The sequence below is a fragment of the Suricata suricatta genome, chromosome 14 (assembly GCF_006229205.1).
Source record: "Suricata suricatta isolate VVHF042 chromosome 14, meerkat_22Aug2017_6uvM2_HiC, whole genome shotgun sequence".
NCBI lineage: Eukaryota > Metazoa > Chordata > Mammalia > Carnivora > Herpestidae > Suricata > Suricata suricatta.
Window position 1 is genome coordinate 85,303,670 of NC_043713.1, and position 10,509 is coordinate 85,314,178.

General features: G+C 50.3%; 1 protein-coding gene across 2 annotated transcripts in view; it reads left to right on the forward strand.

Moving 5' to 3' along the window:
• Positions 1-10,509, forward strand: part of TMEM132B (transmembrane protein 132B) — a 289,917-nt gene that overhangs the window by 278,039 nt on the left and 1,369 nt on the right. The window contains exons 6-9 of one of the 2 annotated variants that reach the window (XM_029922313.1): positions 2,514-2,719; positions 6,385-6,655; positions 8,683-8,874; positions 9,611-10,331. In XM_029922313.1, coding sequence (XP_029778173.1) covers positions 2,514-2,719; positions 6,385-6,655; positions 8,683-8,874; positions 9,611-10,331 — 1,390 coding nt within the window. Of the gene's footprint in view, positions 1-2,513; positions 2,720-6,384; positions 6,656-8,682; positions 8,875-9,610; positions 10,358-10,509 lie in introns of both variants that reach the window. The other variant, XM_029922314.1, reaches the window with a different exon arrangement.

Below are 10,509 nucleotides of genomic sequence, written 5' to 3' on the forward strand. Positions count from 1 at the left end.
CAGGCCATCCCTCACTGCCTGAAAGGTGGGGCCGGGTTAAGTCTGCATGAGCACAGAAGGGGTACATAGACTGCCACTGAGTCGGGATTTCATTTCTTATGCACAGAAGGGGCCTCGAAGTTTCCAAAACTGCTGCGTCCCTGATGGTGGGGTGATGTCCTGGGGGCATGAGGGTGGGTGAGTAGCAATAGCCAGGGAGAAGCCAGCATTTTCGACAAATGCAAGAGAGTTGAGGTGTGTTGTGTAGGAGGTAGGATCAGGAAGGTTCTAGAATCGGTGCTGACCACCGTCATCGGTGCTGAAGGCAGCGCTGTCATGGGTCAGGAGCCTTGTTCTCCGGAGGTAGGTCTGCACCCGCCGCTAGCCGGCAGTGTTTAGGGGTCTTCGTGCCTCCCAGCGGGCTCCCAGGAGAAGGCGGGGTTTCTCCGAAACGGGGCCAGCACCCCTTTCTCAGTGTCTGAGGGAAAGGGCGGCCGGGCCCGGATCTTGAAGCAAGAACGGGCTTTTCCCTTCCATTTCCGCTCTTACTGAGAGTCTTGTTCTGATTGCCGTCTAGGCGATCCTGGGCACGGTCCTGCCAATTTATGATCCTCGGTCGTACATTCTCCCGAGACGGCTGATTTGCTCCCGTCATCCTTTTCCTTCGCCCTTGTCCCTGGGGCACCGACACCAACGGTCCCCCTACCAGTGTCACAGGCCAGGGTTCCCCAGCCAGTGTCACAGGGACCTCAGCCCATGTCCCTGCCAGGGGCCTCGGTCAGTTCTGCTTAAAGGTGGCTGAACGGGCACCTGTGCGGCTCAGTCGGTTGAGCATCCAACTTCGGCTCAGGGCATGATCTCACGGTTTGTGAGTTCAAACCCCACGTCAGGCTCTGTGCTGACAGCTCAGAGCCCTGGCCTGCTTTGGATTCTGTCTCTCTCTCTCTCTGCCTCTCCTCCCACTGACACTCTGTCTCTCTCAAAAATAAACATTAAAAAAAAAGATGGCTGAAGACATCGGGACATGGACAAGGGGGTGAGACAAAGGGCCTGGAGGCGCAGAGAGAGGTCTCGGCATTCCGGTGATCTTCTCTTGGTCCTCCATTTCCTTTTAAATGAGCTAGGCTCATTTCTTCCTTCGCCTCACGGGGGCACATTCATGCTCGAGTACTTTTTTCCTCAGATGCGGTAGGGATGAAACTTTGTCTCAGATGAGGAGGAGGAGGGGCGCCTGGTGGCTCAGTCAGTTGAGCATCTGACTTCGGCTCAGGTCATGATCTCGCGGTTCGTGATTTCCAGCGCCGCGTCTGGCTCTGTGCTGACAGTTTGGAGCCTGGAGCCCCTTCAGATTCTGTGTCTCTCTCTCTCTGGGTTCCTCCCCTGCTTGCTCTGTGTCTCCCTTTCTCTCAAAAATAATTTTTAAAAAACATTAAAAAAAAACCAAGAACGAGGAGGTTTGCTCTTGGAGTTTGGAAGTTGGCACTTCTGACCTTGCTCTGGACATGAGCGTGTGGGGCTGGGAAGGGAGGCCTGGGCTGTGGGAAGAGAAGGTCCAGGAGATGTCCTTGTTTGTGACTCGAAAAACACCCTGTGTGGCGGCACTCAGGTCTGCCAGCTGCTCAGACTGACGGGGGACCCCAAAAAGCAGCGTGTGACCCGAGCCGGTTAGACCACATTGCTGGCCTCAGGTCCTTCAGAGATGGTGGGCCCTTTGCCGTTGTGATTTTGTGGTGAATTCTTGGTTTTTGTGTCCCCGGCACCTGGAAGTGACCTTTGCCTCCTCCACGCCCTCCCCACCTACATACCTCAATGGCATTTTCCAGAAGGTCCAGGAAAGATATTGTCAACATTTCACTTGTTTATCTGGAAGAGGCGGAGTAAAATGGGAATTAAGTTGTCCGTCACATAACCTGCTAACACGTGCACGTTAAGAGGTCCCCCCCCTCCGCCCACCAAGTGCTGAGTCAAAAAACCATAGCAAAACGCTACATCCTTACTTCCAGTCTGCAAAACTGCAGTTTAATGGGGCACAAATAATTATATCCACATTCCGTGAGTGTTTTCCTACAAGGATTTTAATGTAGTGCAAAGCTCTCTTGGTTTTTCAGAAAAGATTCTCTTTATGTCTTGAATAAAGTCATTTTTTTTTTAGTAACATATGGCTACCTCTTACGCATCTTCAAACATGGTGCAAGAGTGAAATATGTTGCACCGGGGATTTGATTAGTGGTGCTCTGAGTACATAAAGAAGGTGAGGTGGAGGGAAAAACCCACAAAAGAAGCAACAAAGGTTATAGAACTCCATTAAATTATGTTTATGGGTTTAGTTATCGGTATTTTGTAATACAAAATGGTTTTCCTGGAGTCTATTTATCAGGCTTTGTCACTAATTCGTGCCTACAAATTACCTTTTGTTGGAGTCACGTTCTTCTGATTGTCTTGGTGTCGAATAAATCAGAGTTCACGAACTTGCGCTGCTCCTTGCTGCTCGTGTTTTCCTGCTGATGCATCTCGGGATTCTAACTCTCCCAAAGGTTTCCAACCACTGCGATTCCATTTTTGTGAACGGGAAGGAGATGAAGAGCCAAGTGCACACGATCGTGAACTTCACCCACAAGCACTTCACCTCTCAGCTGGAAGTCACCGTGTGGGCACCCAGGCTCCCCCTGCAGATCGAGATCTCAGACACGGAGCTGAGCCAGATCAAGGGCTGGCGGGTCCCCGTGGCATCCAACAGAAGGTGAGGAACCGAGGGAGGGCTGAGTCCCGGGGCCTGGATCCCTGGGCAGGCGGCCTCGGGGAAGCAGTCTCCCCGGTGGTCAGTGGTCTTGGATTGGGGTTCAATGGATGCGGCTTTGGGTACTTCCTAGCCTTTGACTGAGGAAACTCTCGCTGAGATATGAATGGTGTCCACCTCACAGAGCAGTTGCTGGGATTCAGTACAATGTTGCAGTGGATGCAAAGCACAGAGCCTGGGGTCTCGGGGTTTCCTTTTATCCCTGTTTCCCCGTCGTTCCTTCCTGTGCTGCTCACTCTCGGTTCCCTGCTTGTAAATGGCAACGCTCGTCTGTGGAGCCTGGCTCAGGAGTTACATTGTGGGCTCTGGGATGAAGCCGCTGAAATTTCCACCCTTGTGAGCTTCCCCACACAGAGCTGTGGGACCTTGGGCCAGCTGATGAATCTCTCTGTTCCTCAGTGTCTTCATTTATAAATTGGAGATGACGGTATCACCGAAGAGAGTGGTCCCGAGTATGAAATGACACATAGTATCGTGTAGTAGGCAGACTTCTAAGGGTGTCTGTGTCAGAGTCCCGTCTCCTGGTCAGCCGCTCACACTCTAATCTGGTGCTTCTATGAAGCAATTTTACAGATGGAATTAAAATGCTGAATCCATCGACCTTCAGATGTGGAGAGTATCCAGGTGGCCCTTGAAAGCAGAGTTTTCTCTAGCTGGAAGATGGCCCCAGTCTTTTTAAAACTGACGTGTTTGTATCCAGCAGAAATCCCTTGAGATCCACCCAAGTCGTTGGCTGTATCGGGCATGCCTGTCATGTTGCTGAGTGGTAACCTGTGGGGTGTGCCGTCCTAGCGAGGAAGCACCCACCCCACAAGGTGGGGGCCTCACGGATGGAGCCGCCATGACCCTCTTGTGCAAGCTTGAGTGTGAGCACGTTTTCTGGGGAAGGTGCCCAAGAGGGTAATTGTTGGGTCGGATGACAAGGGCTTAGTTACTTTTAAAAGAAACTGCTGAGCTATTTCCCAGGGCGGCTGTACCATTTCATTCTCCCAGCAGCCACATATAGTCAGCCAGTACTCTCTCCACATCCTTACCAGCATTTTAAGAGAGTACATACTGTATGGTCCCATTTAGAATGATCTAGAAGATGGAAAACAGACTGGTGGTCGCCATGGACTAGGGATAGTGTAGACTATCAAGGGGCATCCCAGGGCATCCCTGTGGGGACGGACTGGTTCTGTGTCTCGGTTGTGGCTATGGTCACACGAATCCTCCGGTGATAAAATCGTATTGAACCACATGCACACACACACACACACATGCACACATGCACACACATGCACACATGCACACACAGACACCGGTTAAACTGTTGAAATCTGAATATGCCCTCTGGCTTGCACCGATGTCCGTTTCCTGGTCTTGGGATTGCAAGATGTGAGCAGAGCAAAGAGTGCACACGGGACCTCCCTGAACATGATTTTTCAACTTACAGTGAATTTCTAATTAAAGCAGAATTTAAACTTTTTTTCTTTTAAGTTCATGTTTGACAGAGCACAGAAGGGGCACAGAGAGAGGGAGAGAGAATTTTAAGCAGGCTCCGTGCTGTCAGTGCAGAGTCCAACGCGGAGCTCGAATTCACAAACCGCGAGATACGACCTCAACCAAAATTGAGAGTCTGCCGCTCAACTGACTGAGCCATCCAGGTGGCCCAGAATTTAAAGTTAAAAAAAAAAAATAGAATGCTATCTGTCCCAAAATAACAGAATGATTTGATTAATACAGAATTTCTAATACTTCATTTATTCACTCACCACTTTTATGATACTACCACTTTGGAATGGCACCTGTAATGTATACTTAATATTGTTCTTTTTTTGCTTTTATTCACTTTTCACACCACTATAAAAAATGGCCAAGTGGTAAAAATTAACACAAAGGAAAAAAACGTTGGTGTTATAGTTTGCATAGATACTGCTGTTTGTAGGGGTTGGTCTTTTTTTTTTTAAAAAGTTTTAATTCTTGGGGCACCTGGGGGGCTCAGTCGGTTAAGCGTCCAACTTTGGCTCAGGTCATGATCTCATGGTTTGTGGGTTCGAGCCCCGCATTGGGCTCTGTGCTGACAGCTCAGAGCCTGGAGCCTGCTTTGGATTCTGTGTCTCCCTCTCTCTCTGCCCCTCCCCACCTCAAACTCTGTCTCTCTCTGTCTTAAAAAAAAAAGTTTAAAGTTTAATTCTTTCTCTTGAGAGAGAGAACAGAGGAAGGACAGAGAAAGAGGGAGAGAGAGAATTCCAAGCAGGTTCCGTACAGACCCTGATGGGGGGCTCGATCTCACAAACCACGAGATCATGACCTGAGCTGAAACCAAGGGTCGGATCCTTAGCCAACTGAACCACCTGGGCCCCCCTGGACAGCTGGTCTTTAATGAGTCCACCGGTAAGTGTCAGATGAGTGTTAGGGACAGCCCAGTGCCAGAGACCTTCATTCCTGTGATAAAATCAGAAGGATTGAAAAGTAAAATGGAATAACTTCTCCAAATGTCATTGCGAGTTTTTCATGCTATGTCCCATTGGCACCATAATCACCTCACTCACCAGCAAAGATACTTACCCGTCACATTGGGAAACCACAACATGCGTCTTTGTGGATGCTGGTGACAAACCGTTTCTTTCCAAATGGTTCCCAGATCTTTCAGGGAGGCAGAAGGGTAGATTGTAAAGAAGGTGGGTTTCTGAAGTCAGATGGAACTCTCCATTTGCTGATCACCAGCTGTCTAGGCCCTGCGTTAACCACTCCGAGCCCCGGGGCCTTCGTGCAGAAAACAGGAACGTCTTTCGTGGCTGTTTTGAAGATGCAGGGAGGTCACTGTAGAGGAGGAGGAGGGCACAGGGTCCTCTGCAGCTTGGGCACGAGTCCCGTGTCTAGATGGCTGGATCCGTTAGCTCTCCTGGTCACGTGAGCAGGTAGAGCAAGACCCAGCACATAGTAGGGCTGACTCAGTGCGTGTGAATCACAACCGCTGCCTCTCCTGCCACCCACCCTTGTCCACTGAAGGCCGTAGACCTGTCACCAAGCAAGGTGCTCTCACAAAGCACACAGGGCAGGTTCACCGGGAGGGGAAGGTCCCGGAGTGACAGCGTTGGTGAGGATTTCCCCCTCGGGCTGTGCACAGCTCGGAGGGCAGTCCAGGTCCTCTGAGCCTGTCCAGGGCCAGCCAGGAGCCAGCGCTGGGCCATCGCCGGGCCGTCCTTGACCGCACGCTGGGAGGGAGAGGAGCTGCTGCCGGTCTCGGTGCCTGGGCCTGTGACGACCCTTGTAGGGCACGAACACTGCCCCCAGCAGCTCCTCTGCCCGGGGACCTCACGGTTCCCGCAGCGGGGACAGTTTCAAACCACAGAGTTCCTGAACGCAGAGCGGGGACGCAGTCTCAGCGTGTCTGGGGGCAGCGTGTCCCGGGGCACTGGGCTCGCGGAGGCAGGGGCAGCCTTGGCCTTCCGAGCTCCAAGCAGGTGCACAGGGGCCCCCGGGGAGGAGCAGATGGGGAACGAGCCGATGGCGGGCAGAAAACCCTCGTCGCGTGTTCTGTGCGCTCACAGAGCTTTGGAGGCCGAGGTGGGCGACGCTGCTCCTCAGCCGTGACATTTACCCGGGTCTGTTCGTGTCCCCAGGCCCACCCGGGAGAGCGAGGACGAGGAGGACGAGGAGAAGAGGGGGCGGGGCTGCTCCCTGCAGTACCAGCACGCCACGGCGCGCGTGCTCACCCAGTTCGTGGCCGAGGCGCCCGACGCGGGCCAGCTGAGCTACCTGCTGGGCCCCGACTGGCAGTTTGACATCACGGACCTGGTGGTGGATTTCATGAAGGTGGAGGAGCCGCGGATCGCGCAGCTACAGGGCGGCAGGACCCTGGTGGGCCGGGAGCCGGGGATAACGACCGTGCAGGTACGGCCACGCCCCGGCCACGCCCCCTGGCCACGCCCCAGCCCCAGTCTATACTGACCGTGTTCAGGTGTGTGTGTGCGCATGTCTGTGCGTGTGCACGTGCATAAGAGAATAAGAAGTAGAGTATTCCCCAATTTTAATACTCTAACTTAAATGAATTTTTGGATTTCAGGGAGACTTGATAAAAAAATCCCTTATTTCTTTTACCACCGAAGCTAAATTAAACGTACAGCAAAAGCCACCTTTCCCCCAGTATAATTTACTCCGTCCTACACCACTAATAGAAGATGGTCAAACCTAAGAAAACTCGTTTTGTTTCCCTAACCTTCAGAGTTAACCACTTAGCTATATGTTACACTTTGAACCATGGACAGAAATTAAAAAAATTTTTTTTTATGTTTATTTTTGAAAGAGAGAGAGAGAGAGAGAGAGAGACAGAGCATGAGTGGGGGAGGGACAGAGAGAGAAGGAGACACAGAATCCGAAGCAGGCTCCAGGCTCTGAGCTGTCAGCACAGAACCCGACACAGGGCTTGAACCCACAAACTGGGAGACCATGACCAGAGTCAAAGTCGGACGCTCAACTAGCTGAGCCACCCAGGCGCCCCATGGACAGACAATTCTTAAATAACACATTTGTGCTAAAGTAATTTTAAAATCCACAATTAAGTGCTCTGTATTTTATTAGAGTGGGAGCAAAACTATTTTTCTGGTCAGGTTGAACAGCGTAATTATGTAGAAATGCTGCAGTGTGTTTTCTAGGAAAAATTGAAAGTGTTACCACTCATAGTTAAGTCACAGTTTAGGTGGTGGCAAGCTAATTCTGACGACGCTGAATGAAACGTGCCCTATTTTGTGTTACTCTTCCATGGCTCTGTGGACGTTACCACAAAACAAGTGGCTAAAAGCACCACTCATTTATTAACTCAGTTCTGTAGGCCAGGAGCCGAGGGGAGCTGGGCTGGGTTCTGTGCTCTGGGTATCACAAGGCTGCGGTGAAGGTGGTGGCCAGGCCGGGCTTCGGGGAAGATGTGCTTCCTGAACTCATTTGGGTTGTAAGCAGATTGCAGTTCCTAGAGGGTGTAGGACTGAGGGGTCTGTTTCCTCGTGGACTGTCACCAAGAGCCACTCAGTGCTCCCAGAGGGGCCACCTGTGCCACTTCTCCCGTGGTCCCTTTGTTAGCAGTAACAGCTGGTCAGATCCTTGTCACACTTTGACTCTCTGGGATGTTCCCTTCTGTCCCCAGCCAGGGAAAGCTCTCTGCTTTTAAGGGCTTCACATGCTACCATTGCATTCCCCTTGGGTAATCCAGCGTGAGCTTTCTATTGGAAGGCGAGCCTGCCTTAGAAACACAACATATCATGAGAGTGGTTTCTCATCATATTCCCATCTTCGGGGAGGTGGGGGTGGGGGCTGTTCTGGAAGTTCTGCCTACTGGATAGTCTTCTCCCTGTGTTGGTCACCACTGGTTGTGAACTGGATGGTAAATGAGAAGGAGTGGCTTCTCGGTACATTGAAAATCCCTCTCCCACTTTGCTTACATGGCCTCTGGGGGGTGACACAGTGGCCCACACCACGATCACTGTTGTCGCATAGTGCACAGCTAACTGCCCACTGGAAGGACGTGAGTAGGAGAAGATGTTACAGAAAAACATGTAAGAGCTCTCCCCCAACTCTGCCATTTTCACATCTAAAGATGAGTGGTTGGGAAACCATTGCTCTCTGAGTGTCTGGTCCCAGGGTGGGCAATTTTTAGCCATTGTCTCTATGTTAAATTAAGCTCTTGGGAAATACACTGTTATTGTCATGGCATGAATCAAAGGCAAGGAAATGGACCAACATGGTGTTGGTCAAATTCCTCCCATTGGTAAGTGTCATTGGACCACAGCATAACCCTTACCTACAGAATTCTTCCAAGTACACTCATTTGGTAGACTACTGAGGGAACACGCTGTTGGGAAAGGTCAGTTAGGAGTTTAAAACCATTGTGCAGAGCAGAGACTGGAGCTTGCTTGCTTCCTTTGAAGGTGCTCTCCCCGCTCTCTGACTCCATCCTGGCTGAGAAGACAGTGATCGTCCTGGATGACCGTGTCACCATCGCCGACCTGGGCATGCAGCTGGTGGCTGGCTTGTCTCTTGCCCTGAAGCCTCACAGAGTGGACAGAAGAGCCATCGTCTCGATGGTGGCTGCCCAGGACGTTCTCCAAGCCCCACAGCAGGTGGGATTCCAGAGTCCTTTTGTCCCCTGTCATTTGAGACCACGTCCCTCACTTATCTGTGCTTGGCACACTCTGCTAGACCCGACCATAGGACCACAGATTTTTCCTTTTGCCAAACCAGGTTGTTTGATACTTGGAAATTCCATGTCAGCTGTTTGAGCAAGCCTGGCTAATGGGCACCAAATTGCTACCATTTACAGTCATTGCCAACTCTAAAGCTCTCCTCCATCTTTAAACTCATAATGAGTGTTTACTAAGACACCAGAGTGCTGTGCGTTTCCTGTGAGCTCATTCCCAGAAGGCATCTTTCCTCAGGCCCCTCACTGGTGCGTGTTTTAGTTCATTGGCACTGGCTTCCTGATAAAGAATGTTCAAAGTGATATTATCTGGAGCAGTAGCCTGATTAGTTGCACCTGATCTTGATTCAGATAAATTGCCTGATCTTTCAAAATGTTTTCTAGAAAGGTCAAAGTCAACTTCTGTTGTGTGGCATGCAATAAGTTAATATGCACTTTAATGCATTCATTAATGTATATTATTTGCCCCTCATATCAGTGGAGCAATAGTCTATTATTGATGTCAGTTCAAAGCATGCCAAGAACAGTTCAAGATTATAAAACATAGAAGTTTATTTTTCTCTGTATATATACATGATATTATATAGGAAGTCATATTTATGTTTGCAGTTTTGAAGGAACCAGATTATAACATGATGCTTTGGTTTCATTTTTCTTAGGAAGCAATAGTCAGTTCTTGGATTTTGTTCAGTGATGGTTCGGTGACACCCTTAGACATTTATGATCCCAAGGATTTTTCAGTTACTGTGTCATCATTGGATGAAATGGTGGTGTCTGTCCAGGCAAACCTTCAGTCCAAATGGCCGGTTGTGGTTGCAGAGGGTGAAGGGCAAGGTCCCTTGATTAAATTAGAAATGATGATTAGTGAGCCCTGTCAGAAGACCAAGAGGAAGAGTGTTCTTGCCGTGGGTAAAGGAAATATCAAGGTCAAATTTGAACCAAATGTTGATGAGCACCTCGGAGGCACCAACGATATCGAGGGCATCGGTCGGGAATATAAAGACCACTTCAGTAATTCCATAGAGCGGGAAGGAAACCAGGAGAGAGCAGTTCAGGAGTGGTTCCAACATGGTGCCTCTGTTGGCCAAGAGGAACGTAGCAACAAAAGCACAACCCCACAGTACTCCCTGGAAGGAAAGGATAAGAAGCTACTCAAGAGTGGCGGTCCAGACACCTTCACAAGCTTCCCCACTCAAGGGAAGTTACCGGAACCCAACAATCCCAGTGACCTTACAGTGACCTCAAGGGGCTTAACTGACTTGGAGATCGGCATGTACGCTCTGCTCTGTGTCTTCTGCCTGGCCATTTTGGTCTTCTTAATCAACTGTGTGGCATTTGCTTGGAAATACAGACACAAAAGATTCGCTGTGAGCGAACAAGGCAACATCCCCCATTCCCACGACTGGGTCTGGCTTGGGAATGAAGTAGAACTTCTGGAAAACCCCGTGGACATCACCCTCCCTTCGGAGGAATGCACAACCATGATAGACAGGGGGCTGCAGTTCGAGGAGAGGAACTTCCTTCTCAACGGCGGCTCCCAGAAGACTTTCCATAGTCA